Raw genomic sequence first — 27,658 nt, forward strand, 5'->3', positions numbered from 1 at the left:
GATGGAGGTGAAGAGCTTGTCTGGTAATTCACACTGCTTGCTACTGCCTTTGCCAGCAGGCTGCTCCGTGAACAGCTGCTGTAGTACAAAAGGCCAAAGGGAAGCACCTCAGTTTTGCCTCAGTCCTTTCACACCTCTGAGTCACTGGAGCATACCCAAGTGCATGGTAAACTACAGGCAGTCTCTGCAGTGCGGAACAGGCTGTGCAGTTGACTTTAGCTGAAACGTGAATCATCTCAGTCCTAAATTATTTTAATCCAGTCAGTCATCTGTGTTAAAGGGTGTAAAGAGACAGCAAAGCGGAAAGAATGGCTGCCAAGTAGAGGATACAGAACACAAATAAAGCTGCTAAGATGAGATGAAATATGAACTAATAATGGTTTATTCCAAATGCCAGTGGGGTTACAGTGTGAATCACTTGGAGAGATATTCAGGTGAAATGCATTTTGTAGGCTTTGCCCTGAATGATTTTTATAGTCTCAGAGGAGGTGAAGGGAAGGTAAAGCTGTTAGTTACACAGGGAGTACACGCAGGAGTTTTGAAGTGCTCCCAAACAAATTCTTCCTAATAAATATATGGTTTTCAAGCCTCTTGTAAGTAGATGAACGTGAACAGCTGTAGTTCTTTTTGTAGATACAAACTAATCTCTAGTACATGTTGGAGTTGAAGGATATAGAGGACAACATGCTGTGGATTTGTAAGACTTTTCTAGCCAGGGAAGTATTCTTTTCATACCCTCTAAAAGTGGAAGGGAATGCAGAAGAGTGCAGAGCATAGTCTTCAAGAATACTACTTGGGAACAAAATCATGATGGGAGCAGTGCTCTTAATGACACATACCATGCACTTCTTATTAACACGTGAAACAGCATGTGTGAGGTTTGACCTATTTTCTTGACAGGTTCAGCCTTTTGGGACCCATATGAAATGGGCAGCATTTTCTAGCATTTCTTCCCAGTTTTCACTAGTGTGAACGGCTTCCATGACAAAAGATGGGAAGAATTACATGATCATTCTTCACGCTTTTAAATAATTTTAAAAGCCTAAGCAATAAGTCGTAATAAAATTCCTCAGACTTGATGAATATCTTTGAAAGTACTTCCTGTTTGAAGATCGTATGTTTTCTCTCTTCTTTCTCCTTATTACTAGCTGTATATATTATCAGTTTAATATTGTCCTCTGCCTGGAGACAATATCCGGTTGTGGTAGGTGAAGGGAGGAACTGTAATAGCTCCTTTCCATCTCTAATGCCTATGATTTTGTTTACATAAAAACATCCTGGGTTTTGTATAGTTTGTTTCTTTCAGCAGTTTATTACCAGCCTGAACAGCCCACTTTTTCACGATCTAATGGTTTGCTGCTACAGAAGTGATTATCACCTCCATTTTTAGTTTTAATAACCTTCCTTTTAATAAAGGTCAGTTTGAAGTAAGTTTCCGAAAGTTTGCTTCAAAACAATGCCCTAAATCTTCTGGAACCCACTGATTACTTTTTTTCCCTTCGAGGGAATAAGCTGGTTACATTTTCATTGTTTTTTTCTGACGTGACATAAGGAAGAACTGATTTACTTAGGACAGAATGACTTACTGGCTTCCCTGCATTATTGCAACCACAGGGAGAACTCCTAGAGGGTCCATGGGGAAGAACTGTTTCAAGGGCTCTTTTCTTAGGCGTTTCCTAATACTTTCCTAAAGCTCTGGGGAGGTTAGCTAAGAGTGGGTTAAACCGGTCTCTTAAATGACTGTTGGAAAAAGAAGCTAGGTATGGAAAGGACTATAGCCTCATCCTCAGTGTTGTTCCTTTCTCTTCCCCAGAATCTCAGAAATTAAAATAAAGATCTGAGACTTCAAATTACTGCTCAAGTGCATTGCCTTTGTAGAAGAAAGGCAATTCTTTCTACAATTTTTTTTTGTAGAAGGATTGTAGAAGAAAGTAAGGGGAAATGTGTCATTAATGAGAGAAGGGAGCACTGGACTGTGATTAAGTTTTCATTTGATTGAGGAACTTCACAACAGTGAAGAAATTGTCTTCAGGAAGTAATGTATGTTTTTCCCCAAATTTTTCAGCTTTAGCTCTGCAATATCTTTGAAGTTAAACTACACTAAATTAACAAAGGCTAGTTTTGAATTTTACACTTTCCTTTTCCTCTCATGTTAATCATAGGAGGCTTGTAAGTAAGATCCGTGCAGTGGTGGGATATACCCGAGCGGAGTAAAATCCAAATGAAAGAAATGGTGTAATGAGCTGCCTAAAGAAGAAATAATAAAATTACAGTGTGACTCAGATCAAGAAGTGAACCACTGGAGAGAGTTCTGATGCTGAAAAGCTTACTCCTCTTGCTTTTATCCTTGCCTGTCTTGTGTTGTGTCTTTGTAGAAGTATTTCAGAACAATGTAGGAAGGTATTCTGGGTTTAGCTGGTCCATAGTTGTTCCAGAAGTATTGGCTAAGGTGACATTCTGGCTTGCACCGCTCAGCTGTTGGACTTCTTGTTCTGCTTGTGGCTGTTCATCTTAGGGTACAAGAAACCAGAGTTATATCCAGAAGGCAGGTCTACTCCTTGGACGTTGTGTATGTTATTGTAATGCTGGATATTTGGGCTGCAGACGGTCCATGGTGAAACTCTCCTTTTCTTTGTTCAATACCGTTCGGGGTCTCACCTCTCTGAAGGATGCAAGGGTTTAAAAGAAATGGAAAACACAAACATCTGCAGGGAGATCAGGTTACATCATCTGTGAAAAAGTGGCAGATATGTAGATAAACACTTTGCCAATCCCCACGGCTAACGCAAAAACAAACTTAAAGGATGGAGGAAAAAGTAGATCTGAATATTTTTTTAATACTTCATGAATGACTTACGAGAAAAAACCTGTTAAACAAGTTAATGTACTAAAGCACAGCCTTTGCAGTTGCTATTTAAGAGCTGGTCTACTTTGATGAAACATCAAGCTAATGACAGTGCATTCAACTGTGAGCTAAAGTCCTGTGAATATGCTCAGATAGTCTATGAATTCAATCGAGTAAGGAGTCCCTCCATAAAGAGGGACAGTTTAGGCTCATTGGGGCGAGAGGTGATGTTAAGTGTAGTGATAACAGCATGGATAGTTTGAAGGCAGGGAGCAAGCTAGAGAGTGAAGTGAAAACAGGAATTGAGGGGAAAATCTATTACCATTTTTGATAATAGCAATGTTAGCTGTCACTTGCACAAGACCAAAACACAAGAGTGTTAGGATGAGGCTAGCATAGCTCATAAGGATCACTACTAACAATAAAGAGATAATTTAAGATATTTATATTACATGTGGGTTAATATTGCAAAGATAAAACTGGCCTGTGTTCACTTGTCAACTCTTTTCTCTTATTTTGCTGTCTGTCAATAATGCAGGCAGGTTGACTCAGTTGTGACAGATGTAAAAAAAAAATAATAATCAGTATGCTATAGCTTTGTTACATGGAAGAAGAAATAGATGCCAGCACAGCATCTTACTGAATAGGTGATATGGCATGTTTTGAAATCTTACCTTGATTTCCTCCAAGGTGCATTTTTCAGATGTTTGCTGCTACCCAAAACAGAAAAAATGGAATAGTTAACAATGTCACCTTGTCCAGCAGTACTTGCCACAAGACTATGGCTGTCTCAGAGGTACAGCCATTAGAATGGCTATCTCAGCTTACTGGGCACATTATTTGTATAAAGATGGCACAAAATTAATGCTTCCGTGCTCCATTAAGGAAATCACAGACCTCATCAGGGGACCTACTGAGTTCAAGAAAATATTCAGGTTTCTTGAAAAAGTTTGACTTAAGGAGAACGTCGTAGTACATGTATTCTCCTTCTGCTTAGCTTCAGCAATTATTTACCCTTTGTGGTCATGTTTTCTATAGTCTGCTGGGAGTCGTGTGATTTTTGCATCTCAAAAAATAGCATAATTTGTGCTCAGAGACTGAGATTGTCATTAGTTTTTGTTCCCTTGATTAGTTAAACCCATGCTGAATATTAAAACAGTAATTCTTATAGTAGGTGTAGCATTTACTCTGTGACATTCAGTTCCACCATGGATATGTCATCAGCATCTACAGCTGTCTGAAGAATGAACACAGATAAGAAAGACATAAATGACTTATAGGTATGTCACAATATTTTACATACGTGAAATGAAAAGTATAGAAAAAAAAAACCCAAAAAGGGGATTGCAGAGGACTGTCTGAAAAGCAGTGGTATGCTAAAGATAGCCTTGTTTTTTACCTCTCACTATATGTGTTCATCTGATAGCAAAAAGATCAACCAAGTAATTTGGACAGTGAAATACAAATATTACTTAATACACACTTAAGACCAAACACAAGACAACATACCATTCAGATGCTAAGTTCGCATTGCTTGTCAGAAATGCAACAAAGACAGCTGAATAATAAACCATGGTGGAAACAAAAGGCTGATGACTTTTTACAGTCTCTAAGTCATTACTCATTGTGTTAACTTATAGGTTATCTCCATTTTCTTGGTAGGAACTTTCAGGATTAATTATGGTAAAACATGCAGATTTGTTAACCTACCAGTTCCAGAGAATTTAGGTATTATGCATCTATTACCTTCTCACAAGTCCCAGAGTCATGGCTCTTCAATTTAGGTTTGGCTCTTACGTTGCTAGTTTGAATTGTGTCTTTACCCATTTCATAGGAAATCTGTCTGCTAGCAAGTCTGGAGAACATACTGGGGTTACCAGTTTCGGTGTCATCTGTGTCAGTAGAGCCCTGAAATGAGTAGAGAAAAAACAATCACTTCATGTTCCTTAGACTTCCATCCAATTTGCCCCATGAGAGTCAGTTTTACCTAGACAGAAATTGTAAAAGAGACATACGTTGTATAAAAGACATTTCACAAAATTTATGCCATGTATGACTTCATAAAATCTCTGCTGATAAGAGGTACAAACAAAACTATCAAGTCTGTTGAGTCTAGAATTCAGCTTGCTCTTTTTTTTTTTTTCTCTCCACAGGACGCACTGTAAAATTTAAAACAAAATACTGTTGTGTTGTAGTCTATTGTTGAAAATTCTCTAATGCACCCTGTGACTCTGGGGAGACTGTTTCTATAGTAGTACCTAGTTAAGAAGCACAGGTATTTGGAGGAATTAGGTCCAATGTTTCCGAAGCGGCTTGCATGGAAGCAGAAGTAAATAGAAAGAAATGTTCAGGGGACTGCAGAATCTGTGCTTTAGAAACATTTTGTTTCACAAAGGGGCCCTAGTTTTATAAACTTTTTTCCAGCTAATGGGAAAACAAAACCTAAAAAGATAAAAAACCCAACCCACCAGAATTTCCTGGAAGTCAAAAATTTCTGTTCCTTTTCCTCACTCTGTCAGCTTTTTCACTACAATGATGAAGAATCACAGAATTCCAGATAATAATAAAACATTGAAACATCTAATGGGCTTGATGAGCAGCTTATGGCAAAGCAGCCTATTTTCTGTTTGACAGCATATCTTGCCTTAAAACGGGGGAACATAACAATGTGATATACTTTCTAATTTTTTTTTATGCAGCAAGGGTTTCACGTAAGCAATTTATGTGCTTTGGATGTAGCTTCCATCAGATGAGAGCATATAATTGCTTGAAAATAATCAAAGCAATTATTGATACTTTCAGTATTTGATACTTTAAATTATTGATACTTTGATAAACTTTCCCCAGGGAAGAAAATAAAAATAAGAGATAGAAAACCATGAACTTTGATGGAACTGGAGAAATTGGCCTGGTGAGTCTGTTACTACTAAGAGAGAATTCCAACTGGTGATGCAACACCAGAATTCTAATACATAACAGTTTGATTGCTCTAGGATCAGGATCTTTTTTTGTGTGCGTAACAACTGTAGGGAGGTATAAGTGGAACACAGAAGAAGGGGAAGGAAAAATTAATTTAGTTTGGAACAGTGACAATCAAGATTGTATTTTCAGAAGCAGCTTTCTAACTGTTGGGGAAACAATGATGAAGATGAGTCTACAGAGTGAAGTGTCTCCAGGCTGAAATGTCTCCATGGAAGGTTTTTCAGAAGAGCTCAAAAATTTTTAGAAGAGCTTCTCAGTTTTCCTGTTGAAGCCCAAGATTTTTTGGATCCCAGCATTTTAAAAAAATGTGTACTGTTCTTCCCATTCCACGCATAGAGTATATTAGCACTTACAGTCCTGTTTGATTGCATTTTAAAATGGAAGTGACTTTATTTTCTGAGCATCTGTTCTGGAGCTTGGCTCCTTTTCATTGCAGAGAACTGACTGGAAATTGTTTCTTTAGGTTTTTCCAAGGTGCAGAATATCTTTGTATCCACAGGAGTACAAAAAAAAAAATTAATAAAGATAATTTATTGTCTTACAGTTTGATGACCAGCCTTGACATAAAATAGATGGCAGCATATGTACTGCCTTTTTGTATTGTGAGTGTATGTCTAGGAATCTTACAGCTTAATTGAGCCACATATGGTGCAAAACCCCCAAAATAAATTATCAGTGAGCATAAAAGTAATTTTATTTGTTTTAAACTTGAGCCCCTTTTTCTGCTCTGTATTTCAGCTAAAATGATACTACTTACTAATAAATCAGAGTAGTCTATGGTCAAATCAAATAGTTAAGGGAAGCGTATATTCTTCTCAGAAAATCTTGACTCTATCATTGCTCTGAACAAGATCCAGACTTACCCAAGGCTTATAGAAAGTTTCAGACTGAAACATGCCAATTGCTTGGAATTTTTTACTTTGGGTAATTTTTTTTTCTCCATTCCACTGTTTTACCTCAGGTATTAAGAGTTGTTTTCCTAAGCAAAAAGAATCATCGGATTGTTTGTATGCTTCCCTTTCCCCAGCACTGATCATAGTACAGGAACACACTGTTACTGAAGGAGTCTGTTGGTTTTTCAAGAATCAAGATTCACAACCCGAAAGTTGCAATATAAAAGTGTTCCTTTTTTATTAGCCAGTTGTAAAACCTTCCACCTGAATAGTAGCTACTAGCCAGAAGAATTTCATTCTGATTGGACCAAGAAGTCTAAAGAATATAGAGTGCAAAGAAATTGAAATGTCACTGTTAAAAACAACTCAGAATTCAGTGCTTGGCTGGATTATATACAATTATTACCTTGACTATGAAAAGAATTACCAAGAAAATGATGGTTTTTCATATATTTGGAAATTTCATTTAAACCCACTGCAGTGGCCTAACTAATGTGCTTAGTTAGTTAGTAATGTAACTTAGGGTTGCAAGAGAGAGCCTGGGATGCCACATATTTGCCCTGTTCTCAGCTGCTGTGCAAAACATTTGGTTTCACTTAGACTGGCAGCAGCAATCTGTCGAGGTCTTCGGTGAGAATGATTCTCTAATAGATTTACTGATTTGTCCAAATGATATTACTATGTTTCCAAATACATCCCACTTCACTTTCAGAAAGCATTATCTGTTTCATTACAACCTTTCTTTGGAGAACTATTCTGTAACTAGCAGTTTCTTTTGCGTGTGAGTCCAGGCTCCAAATCTGTGGTCAGGCAAGTACATCATAGAAGTATGATCAGACTTTCAAGGGTGCTCTGACTCTAAGCTTCCCTTACTTTCTAAAATTTCTGTTGTTCCATCTTTCCACTCTTTCTTCAGTGTCACCAACCATCAAGAATACAAAGATCTACATTCTGCTTTTAGACTTCAGCCTTCTGTCTTTAATTTCATTTTGTGCCTCTACTTTCTCTAGAGCGCTTGTAATGAGCACCATAATGCATTTCATCTAAAGAATCTACCACTTCGAGGGGCTCTATATGAAAATGAATTACTTTGCAATTAAAAATGGGTGTATGGGAAGTGTCTCTCTTACTGATTCACTGTCAGAGAGAGAAGACAGTTGCCTTTTTGCTTTCTGCAGCCCACTTATCTCAGAAGACTGGCTGGTTACAGTTGCTCGTCTGGAGGAGGGATAATTGCTGAAAGACCGTGAGTCCTTAGGAGAAACTCTCAGCAGGGATCCAAGGCAAGGAACATATGTTGCAATGGCTTTTCTAATGGATGAGAGGTAGAACCAGTCAGATTTTTTCTGTTAGCACAATTCAGTCATCATAAACAATACATTTATTCAGAGAGATGAACTAATGCTGCATGGACTGGAAAATTACTGGGTACAAAAAGAGTTTTCCAGATATCCAATATCTCATATACAATCACCCTGCAAGATCACTTATTCACAGTGTTCTGCAGAACTCAAATTTATTGCTTGGCAGGGATAAGGGCATTAAAATAATAACTCTTCGAACTGAAGGGAGCTACTAAAATTATGTTTTATCTCCTTTCAGCTTAATCGGGGCAAAAATAAAATTCTGTCCCTTTAAACTGAACTCACAGAAGTACCACATAATGAATTATTTTAATCTTCCCCTAAGCAGCTATTCTAGCTTCCTCTTACACATCTGTTTGCTGGCTATCTGTAGAGTTATACAAAATGTACAGTTATATTACAGTATTTCTTTCCTCATACACAGCATAAGGTAACTCTGCCTAGCTTTCCTCTTCCTACCAGCCTTCCCCACTTAAATGTTCATGCCCGTTTCTTCTCTATCCAGTTCCCCAGTAGGTCTTTGTACAGGGTGAAACATCAGCATATATATGGCTTTGCTGCTATCCATCAGATGTCACAACCTGTATCTGAACTTGACATGGTAATGACCCAAGATGTTACAACTCAGAAGAAATACTATCTGAAATATGAAAACTTGATGATAAAGGTGGGGATGATGCACAAAATAGGGTAGAGGTGGATTGATGCCTTACGGAGTTGCATCTCTTACTGGTCTGGTTAATTTAACAGACTGCTATTTGCAAAACTGACAAACGTCTGCATCTCTCATGAAGATAGTTAAAAAATCTATAGTGCTTTCCTTAGAGGTGGGAAGGTCTCGATCTTTTGTCATGTAATCTCTGAGTACAGATCAGTATCCATAAACATCTCTAACTCCCATCTGCATAGTAATTTGTTCCAAGTACAAATTCCACTGACATTTATACGGCATTGAGTAGTTTCTTGGTGAGGGCGAGGCTGTCTTGCAGAGGTAAATGAGCAGGTAAAGCAGAGTTCAGTTACTAGTCCTAAAAGTGACAAAGTTATTGTCTGATTTTCTTTGCTGTATTAAACATAGCTTATAAGAGTGAACTTACCTGTATTTGGGGTGAGTGATGGCATAAATGATGGGGTTATGGATGACAGAAGCTTTGGCAATCACAGCTGGTATGGAGTTCATGAAGGGTGTTAGAACGTGGGAATACCTAGGGTAATGCAAATGCAATATATGTTTAGTACTGAGTTCTGTGTAGTCTGTGCAGTTATACACTTACAAGACCATGCTTTATTAGTGCTCCAGAGAGAGTAAAAGGGGGAGTTCTGTACCCAAACAGTGAGAGAACAAACTTTGCATCCTTTGTCTGGAAAGATCAACACCACCCTTTCAGAGAACATCAGCGTTTCTGGGAGACATGGTTGTCTTGGGGCTTCTCTTGCAGCATATCACTACTATGAGTCAGGATGGTGGTCTGTCCGATGTTTACCCTAGGGACAAAGTCAGCCTTCAGTATGTGAATGTACATTCATCAGAGTATCTCTCTGTTCCACAATCAGCACATATACTTGCTGAGCAGTATGTCACTAAACAGGTGTGCAGAATGAGACATTGTAGGGAAAGAGAACTAATAAACCTGTTTTCCTATTGAAAGTTTATTTTTTGTCTGATCTGGACTAAAAAGTGAAGGAGAAGTATTTTCGGGTGTCATATGTTATGCTCATGTGTTACTGTGACCGTGCATATATGCAGGTGACGCAACTCTAAAGGATAAATGAATTATGATTGATGTGTATACGCCATGCTGCTGCTGCTATCAGCCAGTTAATGTGTGAAGAGAACTTGAAGTAGCTCACAAGGTCTTGGTCAGAAGAAAGTCAACAGAACAGCTCAGACCAAAATAGCGATAACATTTCATAGGTGGTTTCTACCATGCAGATTTCCCATAGACCTGCTTAGAGGCTCTGAAGACCTCTTCCTGCATTAGTCAAAAGAGTTTTAAGTGAGATGGCCCGGTAAGTCAGTCTTTCCTCCCAAGGAAAACATCCTTCCTTTATCACTGCTTTTCTTCCTGAAAAGACAGTCTGAGCTCTATCTTTCAATTAGCTTTGTGTTCCTATGGTATTATGGAAGAAAACAGGTTTTCCTTTCAGTCCTCTCTCAGGTCTCATACAAGAGACCATACTGCAGACAAATAACAAAGAGGATGGCATAAGTAGGTGGCAGCTCATCATCCTGGTGAAGCAATTTTTCATGATACTACGGGAATATCTGTGTTCTGTGATGAGGTGGAAATGGTTTGCCAGTGGTAATACAGGAATCATTTTTTCAGCTGCCTGAATGTTCAGATGCCATTTCACCTCTAATTTAAGGCTTTCGTCTGATAAACATGTTCTTCATATACAATTTTTAATATGGTTTCTCCTAATCATACTTTTAAAACATTGGTTAGGGGTATAATTCTTCACAGGTTCTGGAGAACACCCAACAGCGTGACCTTGCTGGTGTGGAGGTTTTGACCCTGAGGTGAGAGAGAGAGTGCTTTGGTGAGACTGATGGAGAGTTCAGCTAACAGAAATGAACAGTGACAAAAGCTTTTGTTTAAGCTAACCATTCCCATAAAATACAACCTGTAAACCGACACTAGTGAACAAGATGGTGTGCTAGCTCAGTATTCCCCAACCAAAATATTTTCTAAAAGATTCTTCCTTAATTTTGTATATGTTGATGCTCTGTCAGATTTGTCTTTAGCACAAGACTATAGCCATAGACTCCATGTCTGCCTCCCATATGCGCGTGCAGTGATTTTATCTCAGTTCATTGTAATAAAAGTGCAGAAGGCTTCCAGGCTTGGTCTATTAATCTCTGAAAAATCCCAGGAGGATTACCTAAAAGGGATAATTCAGAAATAGAAAAAAATCTGAATGAAGCTGTGTTGCTTACCAGATAAGAAAAATCTGTAAATGCTCATTTGTCACACACTGTAGAATTATGAAATTGTCCATTTGTTCAGATTTTTGTCAGAGTGAGACGTGGGTAGAAGTCAAGTTCAGCAGGCACTTGATCATCCTAAGGTAGATGCTGAATCATACAGGGCAGCCTGACAGTTAGCTCAAATCGTTAGCTTAAAGCATCTCTTAATTTATCTTTTTTTAGGTACCTTAGAGCAAGTAGTACTTTGAGGTAGCTGTACTGCATTTCTTTGCCTTCTGGCTCTTCCTGTTTCTGTCTGGCCCCATATCACCAGTGGTGGATGCCCAACACCTAAGTCCCCTTGTGATAGGAAATAGGACACTGGGATACATCCTAAGGATTCATGTTTTTCAGTGAGGAACGTGTTTACCTCCATGGAGAAAATGTTCGCTGCTACTTGGAATTGTGCCCTGGATACAAAGCGAGAGAATCCTCTTCTCCTAGCATTTTTTCTACTTAGTGTGGTATTTCATAAAAGCAACGTTTAGGAAGCTGCCTTCCTTAGCTATGTTTGACAAGAGGCCCTGTAGTGGCCTCTTCCTTAGGTGTGAAACAAAAATCACCCCTGCCTCCCAAAATGCTCCATCATAAGTAAATTTACCCTGTGTGTCAATTTTAGGAAAACCTACCTTTTATTTCTGATTTGAAAAATACAAATAGAAGTGTTTTGTATGTCACAGGAGTCTTCCACTTGAGGTTTTGCAGCTGACAAGACTTTATCAAGCAGATAGTCACACCCATTTTACAAAGGTTAAATGGAAGCTCAGGAAAATTTGCATGTTAACATGGGAGAAATATCCACATAGAGCCAAGACATCCTGACTCCTAATCCATTACTTGTACCTGAACTGTATCAACTATAGCCTGGTGTTAAGCTGTGTACAGATACTGTATTAACAGTGTCATGCTTTTCTTGAAATTACTGTCTAAATGCTGGCATTTAAATAGATCAAGAACATGCTTAGATGCTTTATATTTATGATCTTTTATATCCAGCATCAAAAAGCTCCCCAATGCAAATAAGTACTAATTTTGAACATGCTTATACAGGTAAGGAATTTCAGCAGTTTGATGTAACACAAGAAAATGAATAGACTTTTGTAAGTAAAACAATTGGAGAAAGAAAAGAAAATCAACCAACCCCTAGGTGCATCTTTTGGGACTCCCTATTTAGCATTTTGGTACTTAATAAAGTTCAGATAGTTCACATATCCTAACATAGAGAATCTGCATTCAGAAATCATTAGCACAGTAATAGCATGTTGCCAGTAATAACCTTCTTGGTTTTTCTTTTTTTTTGTGTGTTGTTTTTTTTTTTTAAATTCAAACTAAGAAAAAATACCAGTCAGCATAAGCCTCATCTGTTAAATGTCACTCCTAAATATGTGAATGTTTTGGATGCACTTTAGGCATCAAACTTGACAAGTAGCTTTGACTTTCATCTGTCTTTTACAATTTCACACCTTTTGCTTTCAATGAATATTCCTTTGCTGATACATTCATAATTACCCAGCAAAAGCTATCAGAGCAACAACAGAGTATGGTGACCAGGAAATGACATAAAGCAAGATGACAATCAGTGCAATTTTGGCCATCTTCCACTCATTTTTCATCCTCCGATACTGTTTCTGGAACTCTTTATTTCCATTTTTGCATCCAAATGTCTGAACAGACCTAGGGGAAATAAACGTACAATAGCAAAAAAAGGAGGTAGGGAATTGAGCAAATAGCTTCATAAAATGGGGCAACATTTACTCTTATGCTAGTTTATGCTAAAAGTCATGCACTGTTAATGTATGTTAATGCAGGTATGTGACTGGTCCTTGACAATTCAATGTACTTGTGTGGCACTAGTCAATGGCAAAATTCACATGTGCTTCAGTGAAGAAAATAGTCCTGTACCAGAAAAATTTCCACATAAATCAGGTATTCAAGCCAATTGAACAATGTTATATTAAATACAGAGAAGTCCTTGCTTCCCTAGGTCCAATATTGCTATTTTACTCTGACTCTACTGAGCTATGTGACTAGATATGCTGATACCTACAGGACAGATATCTGCAGATTACAGACATGGTGGCAGACATTGGCCTTGCTTTTTACATTAGTTTTTGTTTCAGAAACCTGTGATTAAATGTTTTGCCTCTTTTTTACCCTTTGACGAACATGGAATTTGTATTTCAATTCCATCTATTTTTCTGTGGAATTGTTGACACACAGTTGTTAGGTGTCTCTGATGTCCCTTTAGTATTTCTTTTGGTTGGTTAATTTCTGTAGTCCTTTCTCATCCTTTAGGTTTCTATTGTTGCTACTCACATCCTTTTCAGCATCATTAGATGATATACTGAACAGCTCTGGCTTAAATTCAGGAATGGCCCTTCTAAGGATCATATCTCTTACCATACTGATAATTGATGGAATTCTTGTTTGGTTTCCTGTCTCAGTCATGCATACAAATTAAAAGTGGAAAACTTCTGAATTTTCTTCTATTAATCTTTGTTTAAGCAAATAAGCAGTCACTTAAACAGAAGGATAAAAACTTAAAGACTGTTGGCTGCTTACTTGTTGGCCTTCTTGATAGCCTCAAATATAAAGACATAGCTGTATATGATAGCAATCAAAGGAATGAAGAAGACAAAGCAGAAAAGCAGCATTGTGTAGGCACGGACTGATGGTGTGAAAGTCATGTAGTCCCAGGAACAGGAGGTCAGCAGACCCTCAGGAACGTACGCACCTAGAAAGAAAGACAGGAGAAGGCATAAGCTATGAAGTGATTCTTATTCTGAGTGAAGAAGTTAGAGAAGGGTACACAGAATAACATGGGATTTAGCCCTATTCTCTTAAAGGGAAAAAGAGTTTGAAAGGGTAAATGATTCTTTGTTTAAAGCGCCTGTTTTTATTTTCTTTTACTCTGTTGCCCTATTGTATTTATGTTTAGCAGTCTAAGGTTTCAGATTGGAAAACTGAATAATTTTGTTTCAGTCCTTGAATATTGCTTAAAGCTTGACATAGTCAAAGGGCATCTCTCCAAATACTAACGTGGGTTTTGGATCAGACCTGTGGGTTTTTTTTAAGTATCTCCATTTCCTGACAAACTGCTGTCTTCCTGAGGAGTGAAATGAAACTGATTGCTATAGCTACCACTTTTTTAAGCTTGTGCAGATAAGAGAAATCTGCTGTGCAATGAGAAAGGTTTATTGTGCAGATCAAATTAATTTTGTCTTGAAGTAAAGTTTAATACAAGTAAAAAAAAATCATACATACATAATATTCTGCCTGAAATAAAATATAATCTGGAACTGTGTCAAACTATTAAGTAAAGAAATTGTCAACAGCAGTGTCTTTTTACCTTTGTATTTTAATTTTCACTGTTTACAGTGATATTTTCTGTTGAACTCTTAAAAATATTGCACCAGATGTGCTCAGATGCATCTAATTACTGCATGAGAGTTAGTACTGTGGGTACTATTAGAATCTAATTACAAGATAACAACACACTTCAAGCAATTATTCCACCTTCTCCAATTAAGAATCTAGAATCCAGGACTATGTTGTCATTTTGTTTTTCTAACAGTTCCTCGTTCAGCTAAAGGCTGCTTCTCCCAGTATTGCAGTTTGCCTGCTTAAACGTGCCTCATGTTTATGGGGGACCGGAACGACAACAAGACAGTAACAAAAATCTGCTGGAATTCTACTCGGTAACTGAGCTGGTTGCAGCATCCTTTGGTAAAATCAAACATTGCTGTGGTCTCACCTCAGCTGAGCTGACACATTCTCTTCTGGAATTAGGGAGCACAATAACGGGCTGGGGTTTTGAATGATGAGTTCATTCTGACTTACTGACTGAAACTGGTGACTCATAGAAAACAAATTAATGGTAGTGAGGCAGATTCAAATGAGGAAGAATAACAGAAACCCTCTTTGTTACAAGTTGCAAGTATCGAGATGCTGTATGTGTGTTCCAATATGCAGGTGTAAAATTCACACTTACAAAAGGAAATTAGTTACTTAGCTATTACTAAATGCCATCTTTATTGGAAGCCTTCGTGAAGATACCAGTGACTGAATTGAGAATGTGACCAACATCTAGTGCAGTTTGCCCGTCTAGAGCACAGTCGAGACTTACTGAAGATACACTTGCACAAAATACTCAGACTGTATTCCTCTTTTATGTGAATGAAGAAAATTAGATTGACACTACTATCTTACACAGCATCTTTGGGGAGGAAAAAGGTAATTAGAAAACCCACAAAATACATTTATTTCATTTTTATATTGTTGAATTTGGTTCAACAGAAGTAGGAATGGGATAATAGGCAGGAGCATCCTTCCTAAATTTTGGCCTTGATTTTTATCTACTGCTCTTTATTCAGTAAGTAATGAGCTCAAAGAAAAGTGCCATTGTCGTATAATATGCTGTAACACACACTGGATTTTTTTCTTTTGATTAGAGATCTTCAGTTTCAATATGTATTTTATCACTTTTTCTTCAAATTGACTTATTCAAGCCTAATATGCAAGCCATTAATTCAGCTCTCTTCTATACCTGTAACCAGTCTTTAATCCAATGTATGAGGGAAAAAAAACTTTTATTCCATTTCACTTACTCCATCCAAAGAAAGGCGGGAGGCTCCAAGCCAAAGAGTACAGCCAGACTCCTACCAGGATTATTAGGGCCTTCTTCTTAGACATCACTCCAACAGAAGCCAGAGGTTTTGTGATGACAAAATATCTGTCCAAGGCAATCACCATCAAAGTGGTCATAGATGTAATGCCAAAAAGAGCTCCGCAGAAGGCATACAGCTCACAGCCTTTCAATGAAGATGACAGAAGTAGCAGTGAAATTAATCTACCCATGCTAATTTCTGGGAGAGTTCAAGTGTTTCCTGTGAACTAATGTCTTCTGGAATTTGTAAAGCAATGGAACTTCAGTTTTCCTGCAGTTGTTAATACTATTTCATAGCTGCTGTCTGTCTTGCTAATTACATTATCCCAGATAAACTTCAAAGATTTTGTTTGCTTGAATTGCTGGAGACAGTGATACTTAACATCTTTTCACTCAGTGATTTCTGATGTTTCCAGTGGGATCATTTCAGCAGTCCACTAATACCTTGTTTAACTCCAGTTTTACTGCAGCTCCCATAGAAACAGCTGTTTTGCTTAATGGGTTATAGCTATTTTGATATCATAGAACCATTTATACCTCAAGGTCAGCATAGCTGAAGTAAATATGCATGCTATGAATATAAAAATGAGTGATTTTGCTGAAGTAAATATGCAGACTATGAATATATTAATAACTGAATTTAATTAATCAAACAACCTAATGATTAAAAGCATGGGTCTGGTTTGTTTTAAGATGTATGCAAGTGAACACTTCATAGAACTAAAAAAACCTGTGCTTTTGGTCATCAGAGATCAAAATAGCAACATTAGTTCTCTGACCTTTCTGTCAATACCTGTTCAAGAGGCAAAGATTAGTCTTCCTCTTACTACAGTTACACAGGAAGAAAGCAAGCACCGTCATTCCACATTTTCTTTGCCTTCAGAGGCAATGTTCATTTAAAATTTCAGTTGTGAAAACTCACACCTGCCAGGCTTTCTTGCCTCACTTTTCCAGGTGTAAATCCCAGAGAGGGCTGTTTAGGAGAACTTTAAAGCTGGTGCGTTGAGGGGTGGTGCTTTGTTACAGGCCTCTGGCAGTGACTAAGGTGTGATATGATTGGGAAAGAATGGTGACAAGACGACTAGTCCTGTGCCTAACGTTGCCAATGCCACCTTTGTATTTATCATCTCATGCATGTAATTTTCCTCCCTGTGGTGGGAATGTATTTATTGCACACGGAAAAAAAAATGTTCAAAGAAACATTTGTGTCAACATTGAAACAATGTTGAGAACATTTTTCAACATTGCAAGTGTACCTGAGGATAAGGAAATAGTAGATAAACTGCCACTATGGTAAGAACATACTTAGTGATATCTTAGAAAGAATAGATACAAACCTTTCTCACCAAAAATCCAGCGTTTGTGGAGACTATTGGTGAAAAAAACTGGAGACTGCGTAATGGACATCAGGAAGTCACTAATAGCTAGATTGATGATGAATATGTTGGCTGGAGTCTGAAGGCTCCTACTCCTACAGAGATCAGAAGGAATGTTGCTAAACACTGCTGCACTGTTAATTACGTTGTTACTCTTTCCTGTGAGCCTTGGCAGCTTCACAAATACCAAGGCACACTACATAGCAAGCTAGAGCAGAGCACTTCTCTTTTCCCTCGTGAGAGAACATAAGCAAGGCTCAGTTTTGCACCCTTATACTCCTGTGTACTTTAGAGGGTTGTTTTGATAACCAGTTCAGTGATGGGGATAAATCGTATTGTCCTTTAAATATTCTGACCCAGTGCACTGCATGTCCATGATTACCAGGAAATTGAAGTTGATGTACTCTATGGATTTCTGGATCTGGGTCATCTTAAGCAGGGGGAGGGGAGCGCATTTTCCACTGCTGCTAAAATCAACAGTGACTTCCAAATACAGGGATTTAGCAAACTCACTATGTACCACATCAAGCATTTTGTTTTACATCTGTTCTTCTCTATGATAGTCATTTCACTGGCCCTGACACTGACTTTAAAGAGAGCAATAGCCAGCCTTCAGTGTAACCTGCCTGTATATGTTATTCATAGTATTATATTACAATGTTTTACAGGGTACACATAAAAGCTCAACTGAGAGCTCCGCAGTCTGGGGCTCAGTGTAAACTTTAGCTCCTTTCTCAAATTTTCAGTCTTGGATACGATTGAAAAATACCAGAATAAATGATGGGTTCTTTGCACTGATCCAGAATCAATCACTAGGACTACTGTCCCCTATCTGTCAACTTAGGAGCAAGGAGATATTTTTAGTAGATGCTTATGGACCACTTGTATTTGTTCAATAGTCTGTAAAGTTGCTGAACATATTTACGTTTCAGGCAGCTGTCTGTCTTATAGTTTGCCATTACTTGAGAGTGCTTTCTAGGCATCTGATGTGTTCTCCAAACTTCTGATGTACTTGTTACTTTGCTATCAGTATCCCTTCATCCCATCATAACATCTTCAAATGAAGACAGGCTGTGTCCTCCAGTGGAACTGCAATTGCCATGACTGGTTTTCTTGTATGGGACCAGCCACAGAGCCAAGCTAGCTCATGTACTTCATCTTCACGTATCTGGTCTGCATGCCAGCACCTTTTCTGATCTTAAGGCCATGTCATTCACACTTAAGTGTTGGTATGTACTCCAAATGCACATACTGAGGCCTACTGTTTAATGCGCCACATAAATATAGGCTTGAGATCCAGACTACTTTCATCCACACTCCAGTGCTTTAAGTTAACACAGCCAAATAATCATATAATTGCTATTATTTTTGTTTATTACATTAGTGCCTAAAGACAATTGTGAAGTAGAAGCTCACTGGCCTGGACATCATGCCAATGCTCTGTCCCAGTGTGGCGTAACAGAAACAGGATGAGTGAACAGCAATGGTGAAAAAATCACATTGTTGTCAGAGATCCAGTTTCCTTCAGATAGAAAAGTTGGAATGTGGCTTTATTTAAAAGGAAATAAGCCAAGTTTTAGAAAATGTGAAAACAAGAGACATGGCCAGTAAGGAACAGAGAGGGGAAAGAAACCGAGCAGTAACCAGCAGGAGGAAGGAAACATCTGAAACAGAGAAGATACGTGGGAAGCACAGGTGCAAAACATCCCATCAGTCCAGTGCAGACACAGTTAAGCTGGTAGAAAATTCTGAAAATTCACTGGAAGGTTTCTGCTTTGGCTGCTTTTCTATTGCTTGGCTTATCTGGGAGATTCTTTGCAGTTTTGCAAACAATTGTGCTATGGCTGTAGTTAATGGGAGGAAGTCAGAGGGAAATGGCAGGTTGCCACTTCTTTTCCTACAGCGATGTCGCTTGGTGCTTTTACTATGTCTGCATAGCAGTCTGATAGAATGCCTGTGCTGCATTTGCAGAGCACAGTCATGGTACTGTTAAAGTTCATAGATCTGAGTATTTACAAAAACATCACAAAGAAAGATACCTGCAAAAAGCATAGAAGACCAGGAAATTACCCAGACTTCCTGTGATCCCCACTATAAGAATGACTACTCCAATTGTATAATGAGCATGGTCTGGGACATCCACTGTAGGAAAGGCACCAGGAACATCTTGCATTGTCATCTTCTGTGGAGTAAACAAGAGGTCATAGGTATATTGCCAGACTTTACTGAATAAGCTGACATGTGCTTCTCTAAGAAGAGGAAACAGTCAAGAATGCAAAAAGACAGCAAGCAAAAGAAGTCAGAATAAGTTAATTGCTTTCAAGTTACATTAACTGTAGATCACCTTCAGGGAATAGTTACATCAGCAGTGCAAAGGTCAAAGGGTGGTTTATCTGCTTACTGTTGATTTAGAATTGTGGTGAAGAAAAGCAATCTGTTCTCTCCCAAAAGAAAAATAAGGATACAGAGAAGAAAAAAAGAGACAGGAAGGGACCCTTTTTATTGCATCTGACATCAAATAATGCAGTACTTAACAAGTAAGTTTTCTGTACTTTTCATTTCAGGAAAGTTTCTGTACCTGTGAAGTATATCTGTTGTCCTCTGACATCATGGGCTAGACTTCTCTAAGTAGAAATGATCTTCTATGGATAAACGTGCATTTATTCCCTTATTAGTATGACTATTTGATTTCTCCCACTGAATAACACTGAATTGTGAGCTGCCTTCAAGACTTGGTTGCCAAAAGCCTGACAGTATTAAACAAGAGTCTTTTGGAAATTAAATTAACGTCAGAAAAACTAAACCACAAACCCTTTATACCTTATGTCTGGTTTCCATACCAGTTGTTTTTGCTCTGCACTGAATGTATTTTGCTCTCTGTGAAGTATGTGATAAAACACTTGTTGAAGGCATTTTTATTGTAACTTATAACTCATAGCAAAATTCAGTATCCAAGTCTGAAGACCACAGCATTTAAATAATCAATTAAAAACATTTTCTAGTTAATTATCAGGAGCCACAAACACATTTCAGGCCAGGTGACCACAGATTAGTAATGAAGCAAACAATAAGGCTGCACCCAGGAAGCAGGATGACCTGATAGAAACTGAAGAGGACAGAAAAACAGCTGTCCAAACCATCGCTGTTGTGCTGCCTTTTGATGGAAGGTCAGGCAAGGAGACTTAAACACTCACCTCTGTGCAGCTGCCACTGGCCTAAACGTGTCCTGGCTTCAGCTCCAGCCAGCTAATGGAGTCATGAAAAATACCAAGTCTTCTCCTCATTCATCTGCATGGACAGATCCTGTCTCTTCCTCATAGCCAGGCTTTTCTCATCAAGGGTGGCACTCGCTCTGGAATGGCATGCCGTGACCACTGCTCATAGCTCAAGCCTGCAAGCTGCAGCCACGGCATTCCTTGGCTACTGAGCTGTGAGAATCACACCAGGGTTCACAAAAGCCCAGAAAATAATTCTGAATCATTTGTAGCCTGCCTACTGTGAATACTGTCAGCTCGGCTGTGGCCTAGGATCCAGGACAAGGGGATTGCTGGTGCCGAAGTCAGTGCCTGTACCAAACTTAAATAGTGCTAATGAGGCTGGATATGTTCTTTACAATCACAAGTACTGGCAGGTGGTGGTACAGCTGTCAAGTGCAGTCATTCCTTCCCAGGAAAAGGAAGGTTGCTGGTAGGAAAGGAGGAAAGTGCACAGAGGTAGCTATGAAGTTCTCCCTTTTATGCTACAGTTGTGTTAGTAGCTGACATTCACCATTAAGAGTGCAGCTCAGAGATGCCTTTGACAACACCTCAGTTATCAAAGGAAATGGGTATTTTCAGACAATAAAGGCAGACATTACTTCTGAATACATCTGTGAGATTGGCCTGAACTTATCAGAGACAGTGTGTATCTAAAACCAATGTGCGAGTAGCAAGAGGTGAACCCCAGGAGTGTCTGGAATTCTGGAAGAGATTGTCTTTGCTTGTGCGCTGAAGATCTGCCTGCAGCAATCCTCAACAACTGGAGCATACTCCCTGGGTTTCTACATTAGCAGCAATGAAATGTTGGACTCTGATCTTAGAGAGAAAAAACGTAGCTCTGGCTGTTACTGTAACTGGAGCAAAATGTTAAGGTTGATACACTAACTGAATGACAGTATCATGGCATATACTGTGCAGGTTCCTGCAGCAAAGTGTTAAGTTGGTGTCGCATCACCAACATCAATGAGCATCTTGCCTAGGTAGAAGTTGCTGTGCTTAACACACTGCCAGTAAAATAACAACAACAACAACATCCCATAGTGATAGCAAGTGGTGAGAGGAAGTCTGAGATAAAACCATTTTAAATAAATGAGATCAGGTGTTCTTTAGTTTGGTTTGTGTTGTTCTTTTTTCTCCTTAGCCTTGTGGCTAGAACATTTTTAAACTGCTGTTCTACAGAGAGTTAATGATGATTATTAATGGAATGGAGATTTCTGATTTTTTTTGCCTATAGCTATCCATTTAATCAGAAGTGGATCAAGGTAACAGAAATGAAGCAACTAAAGGAGCTTGTTTTGGCTACAAAGAACAGATTGAAATGAATTTGAATTACATTTGTGGAGGACTAAGGACAAGGGAAAATTTAAAGGATAAATACACAGAGAAATCACAAGAGAGAAAATGTGATTTAAGGGACAGTAGAATACTTTAAAATGACTTATTCAGGAATGAAACAAGTTCAGAGTCAATAAAAATGTCAAGCGTGAAAAAAAAAATATATTTATACCAAAGCAGTGATAGGACATAAATAATAATGAATATATGGGCAAAAAAAAGGTCTGTGGCAAAGATGGATAAATTCACATTTCAGTGCAGACTGCATGGGATTTTTATCACAGGGTCCAACTCTGGGTGTTCTCTAAGATGAAAAAGTCAGTTATTAAAAAAGTCATTTCGCTGTTTTTATTGGAAATACAGATCTGATTCAGAGCTTCTTTAAGTCAAAGGAAGTACTAGTTGACCGAGAAGGCATTCAATCAGGTCTAGACACTTTAAATTCATCAGTAAGTTGCATACACAGAAGTTCCTTACTAGAAGATGAAAACGTGCCTGTAACAAGTTCATCTCTAGATCTTCTATGGGATTTGTATGTCAAAAGACAGGATAGGGAGAAAAAGATAGTGTTTGAGGAAATCAGGTCAGCATGATAATTAAGAAATCAGGTAATTCCCAAAGCTTTTCTCTATTCACTTTCTCCAGCAATTAGCCTTGTTTAGTCTCTGACTTACGTTGTCACCCCGTGGTATGAGTACTTGGTTGTCAGGGGAGAATAAAAATCCCACTGTCAGAATCCCCACTGTAGCAACTGTCCTTTGAGAATACTCTGAACAGTTATTTGCATTGATAATACGCAGCATTGTTGCCTTGCATGTTTTTCTGTTGAGCTTTCTATAAATACCTTGTAATAAAGATAAGAAAAACAGAACAGGCAAAATCAGCACTTCATTAATTCTCTTCCAAGTGATACAACAGCATAGTTTATTTAATGTAACATGGTTCAGAACATCACCAAATGCACAAAGAAACTGAACCAGAAGCTAAGAGGTTGGACATTTCCCAGTAGATGGACAATGGACTACAGCTTTCCTGGGTCAAAAAAGTAAAAGATGCTTGCACCTGAGGCTCTGGACCACTGGGTGCCAGTATCCCCACAGACCAACAGCACTGTGGGTGCTTAGGTCGGTGTTAATCCTGCAGGAAACAATTCATTGGAAAGCACCAACTTCCTGACAGTCAGTCAATATAGACAATGCTCGTTTCTCAAGCAAGTGAACAAAATGGTCATGGGAACTGTGGAGGACATCAAGGTAGTAACTATAATGTAACAAAATTTCTCCACAGTAAGTACTGAGGATCAGTCGGAGAACATACTACTAGCCAAGGACAGCATTTTAATTAACCTTTAAAAGTAGGTTTTATAATATAGTTTGGGTGTATATGAAAACTGGGTGTATATGAAATTTGTGGTTTTAATTTCTGATAGGCATGTTACTTATGTATTTTTACACTACAGTTTTGCAGAATCACATGGATAATTTTGGTGTGGTAAGGAACTTTGGTAGCACCACACTGATTCAGGCCGGCATTCCTGACAAAACGCTACCCTGCCTTTAGCCATGACTGAATGCCTCACAGAGCTGCAAAACGTGCATAATGAACAGTGATGTGGGAATTTCATTTTCAGTATGGAGCCTTAGCAGTTGGTTTATACCCTAAAACAGTGTTATTATCCCTTTGAAAGGATAATCTTAGTGGAGGATATTTTTATCCTCCATATATAGGTGTAATCCTTTTCTAAATCCTACTCTATCATTTGCCTCATTAGAGTCAGTGGCAAGAAATTATGAAGTTGCTCTGCCTTAGTGTGTTTCCTTCCAGCAGGTTTAAGTTTGTCCTTGTGGAAAGACTAGAATAGAGGGAAACAGCAAGGTTTAATGCAGTCTGCCTTCTTAAAATGCTCCTTGTTCTCCCTAAATGAATACTTGTCTACTGCCTACAACAAAACAGCTGAAACAGAACTGACCATATTTTCAGTTATCGTTTAGTAAACTTGGCTGGGACTTAAAAACTTGAGATGCTTTTTGGGAGTTTGGAGCAAAGGAAATGTTTGATAGAGAAATATATCTAAATCCTTGCTGTTCTGGCCTTGTCGGGGGAGACTGCAGCACAACACGGAGCCACATTATTCTGTATTTATGGCCTGCTGCCACAGCTGGTTACCAGGGAGGCAGAATTCTTCCTGGAGGGCCAATCTGAGGAGCCAGCCTTCTTTTTGGGAAGAGAGCAGTGCACAGTCCCCTCTGTTGAGGCTTGGTGCAAGCAGAGAAGGGGTAAAAATGAATCAGCCACAGAGAACAGTAGTGTAGGGCAGAACTTGTATTTCATCATGAAGTTTGTCAAGATCCTGCAAGACACTGGTCTGAAGAGAGTTAAAAGGATAAAGGAATTCCTTTGCAGTTCAGGACAAAACCACAATTCCTAAGTGATTTGCCTAGGTTAGAAGGCAGTCTAGATCAGATATAAAACCAAGGAATATTTGATGTCTGACTCTATTCTGTCTTGAGAATCTGTTTATTATACACATTTTCCTGAGAAGAAGGTTTTCTGAATAGTTATAATTGATTACAGAAAAAACCCAAAACCAACCAAACCAGCTCACCACTGAGTAACTTCTACTAGAAGACATAAAATTTTTGAAAGTCCAATCCTCCGCGTCCCCATAGCATGAGAAAAATATTTGTGTATAAATGGAAAAAAAAAAAAAAAAGGACAACATGCAAAGAATACAGTTCAACTATTATTAGGGAAAAAAATCTGTTCTCTTTCACAGTGAGAAAAAAAATCATTTAACAATTACTGTTCACTTGGAGATGTCGATTACTGAAGTCCTACTGAAGCTAGCAGTGATGCTGGTAGGAGCAAGGCCATGCATGTAAATACTTGTAGTGAATATAAATCGTATTTGACACAGTCCACTCCTCACATTCTCCCAATGGTAGGATAAAGCAAGGTTTAGTTTATACCTACAGGGAAAGAAGAAATCCTCATAAGGTCATTTGGAGATCTGAACATATTTCAGTGCTGGTTCTGATTGATTAATGTATGTATTTGTGTAACATTGTTTCAAGAGTCAGGAACAGAAAAGACTAGGGCAAGAACATTTTTTCAGCTACTTCTGCCTGGACATGAGATGGATCGTATCTAATTTGGTGTAAAACAAGACAAGGAAAGGGAAATAAGGACCACTACATCGTTGCTTTTGTGAATTCATCTGGCTTCAAACTGTAGACATTGGTTCTGCAGAATGAATATTTTAATGGAGTAGAGCCCAGTTCCGAAACGTGGCAAGTTTTGGCAGTCCCACATTGACTTCGGGAATGTATCGGGTGTCTTTGTTCTTAATTTTCTACAGATACAGGTAACAAAGCTGCTTATTTACACAGTATGACTTATACAACCAATGGTAGCATTAGGCCTTTTACATTGCAACAAATCATACAGTTTAGAAAAATCATCAGAACAGAAATACTGCAATTTCCTAGGGTTTCTAGGTGCAGTGTTTGTACCGCCTACCTACACAAGAGGCTTCAAACAACTGATGGCACTTATTTTTCGGTACAGTTCCTTGCTCCGATTTCTGAGCCTGCCTCTGTAGGCACTTGCTCTGTGGTGACAGGCAGCACAAAGAGTAATCCCACCTCAATTATGGTTTCAGCAGGGTGACGCCAGCTGCTAAACCCTCTTTCCAGTAGGCAGCAGGGCTTTCCATAGATGATGTTTGTCCTGTTGAGCACTTTGGGTAGCAGATTTTGTATCCTATCTTCTAGATTTAATCTCAGTCACAAGCAGCACATACTGCTTTCAGTTCTGAAACTCTCTTAAACCAATCTTTGTGTCAAATTAAAATGCAAAAGTTTGAAAATACAGTCACTTGACCTGGGGAGAGGAAATAGACAGCTAATTACCTTTTTCAGCAGAATAAGGAAAAAAACCCATTTTTTTAAATTTTCAGTTGTAAATCACTCTGTGCCCGGAATCCTTTTCCATTTTGGCATGTTCACTCCAGTCTCTCTTCTCCCTCCCTGCTATGTGCTGCTGTCCTCTTTCATATGTTATCCATCTAATTCAGTTTGTAAGCCTTAGCTCAGGACACTTCTCAGTTTATTTTTCTGTAATACACCACACACATCCAGGTTTAATTAAAAAATAAGTAAACAGACTGGATTTTTACTATGCAAATAATAAAATATTTACTGGTCCTTCATTATAAATTTGGATTAAACTGAAACACTCAATCCAACATCCTATATGCATAAAAACTTTTGGAGTGTTTGAAACTTGCACACAACTTTCAGGTGTCCACTGTGTTACGTGGGCCATGCCAAAATATCTGGTGTGACCACATCAAGATTGTAAGCTGAATTTCAGATTTTAAAAACTTTAAAAATTAGCTTGGATAATGTTTTTGTTCTTTAGTTTTAAACAGACTTTTGTATAAATAGCAGACAAACAAAAGTTTTTAGTTCTAGCAGTATACTGAGATATACAACCAGGAAGAGAACTTCTGAACTCCTTTGATTTGGGCTTTTTAGCAAGCCCAAAGAAATTCCATCCTGAATTGTCATCACAACAGATTCTCACCTTCACAGTTCTAAGGAAACTTTCTTTCTGTTTAGCATTTGACTGACAAAAGAGCTTTGATAGAACTTACCTTGGAAACCTTCTGAACAGCTCTCTTGGGTAACTGCAAATAACAACTCATAACATCTACATAAGCACTCCACTGCACTTACAGACTATTACAGAAATTACGGGGATTTCCATCTTGAATAATAACACAAGAGAGCATTGTGTTTGAACTGCTAAACAGCTGTTTGATGCACAAGAACGTGTTGTTTTGATAGTTTGTAACATATTTGGTGTATTTTGCCATTAGACGTTCCTCCCCACCTTCTGCCCATGTAACTGTGCTGAAAAACACTGCTTCTACAATCCTTTCTGCAGTAAATAAATAGTTAAAGGAATAAAAAGAAGATTTAAAAGTTTTCATTATGTTGTTCATTATTGCATTACAGCATTAAATGTGTACATGCATGCACCTTAAATGTCTGTTTACAGTTCTATAAATGGCAGCTTTGCCAGCAGAACTACTTGCTATAGCTTTTAGTGACAGAAAACACTTACTGTTGGGGCTCTAAGAGGCAGGTCCATCAGTGTGTAGGCTTTGGCTTCCGAGTCATTCCATGTGTTGAAGGACTCCACAATTTTGGTGCCGTTGTGGTCCTCAGAGGGACAAGAGATCCCCCTTTGAATGAGCTGATTGTTCAGGTGAATGAAATTAAGCTAAAACAAAGAAAGAAAAGCTCTCCTCTGAATTTAAGTCAGCCAATTTACCTTTTTGTGTTTGTGTAAAGCAGGTTTTTAGGTTCTCTGGAATAACGTGAGATCCAGTGCAGAGTTTCTCACTAGAGCTTCAGATTGCCTCAGTCCATCTTCAGCTTAGTAAAGGGCAGCAGCAGCAGCAGCTTCCATTTAAATACAGGAGACGGCAGGATCCACACATGCCCAGTTTGAAGCTTGTTCCATCCAAATTCGAGCTTCACTTTCATTAAAGTATAAAACTGATGCTCACTTAAAAGTGCTGTTATCTTTTTTTGCCTTTGACAGATACATGTCTGAATTTTAGTGCTATACCATATTATCCCTGTATGAAAACAAGCAAGTTAAAAGGTTGAGTTCACTGTCTTAAATATTAGACCTTACTGTTTATTTTCACTGTGTTGGTGAATTATTTTTTAGTAGTCTGCTTTTAAAGAAGATGCATGTGTACAGTTCTGCTGAAATTGTCTGAACTCCATTAGATTTTTATATTTAACAATGTGCTTGTGTGCATTTCTGTCTTGTAGAATTTAGGTCATGGTTATTTGTTGGTCCACTTCTAAAAATAAACAAAAAATAGGGATAAAACCCACTGACATCATCCTGTGCTGCTCTTCAGTTAAAAAAAAAAACACAAAACAAACCAA

The 27,658-nt window shown here is 38.3% G+C and overlaps 2 protein-coding genes across 2 annotated transcripts in view; one reads left to right on the plus strand and one right to left on the minus strand.

The window, feature by feature from the left end:
* Positions 1–27,658, plus strand: part of WAPL (WAPL cohesin release factor) — a 159,860-nt gene that overhangs the window by 14,162 nt on the left and 118,040 nt on the right. The gene's annotated exons all lie outside the window — the stretch shown is intronic.
* On the minus strand, positions 365–27,550 carry OPN4 (opsin 4). The gene is given in 13 exon segments (XM_037400942.1): positions 365–2,569; positions 2,572–2,662; positions 3,520–3,558; positions 4,592–4,753; positions 7,851–8,031; positions 9,182–9,289; positions 12,562–12,726; positions 13,615–13,786; positions 15,660–15,863; positions 17,056–17,189; positions 19,134–19,276; positions 22,361–22,530; positions 26,817–27,550. Coding segments are annotated over 12 exon segments (1,626 nt in total). The 5' UTR covers positions 22,490–22,530; positions 26,817–27,550; the 3' UTR covers positions 365–2,471.

The sequence above is a fragment of the Falco rusticolus genome, chromosome 9 (assembly GCF_015220075.1).
Source record: "Falco rusticolus isolate bFalRus1 chromosome 9, bFalRus1.pri, whole genome shotgun sequence".
Taxonomy (NCBI): domain Eukaryota; kingdom Metazoa; phylum Chordata; class Aves; order Falconiformes; family Falconidae; genus Falco; species Falco rusticolus.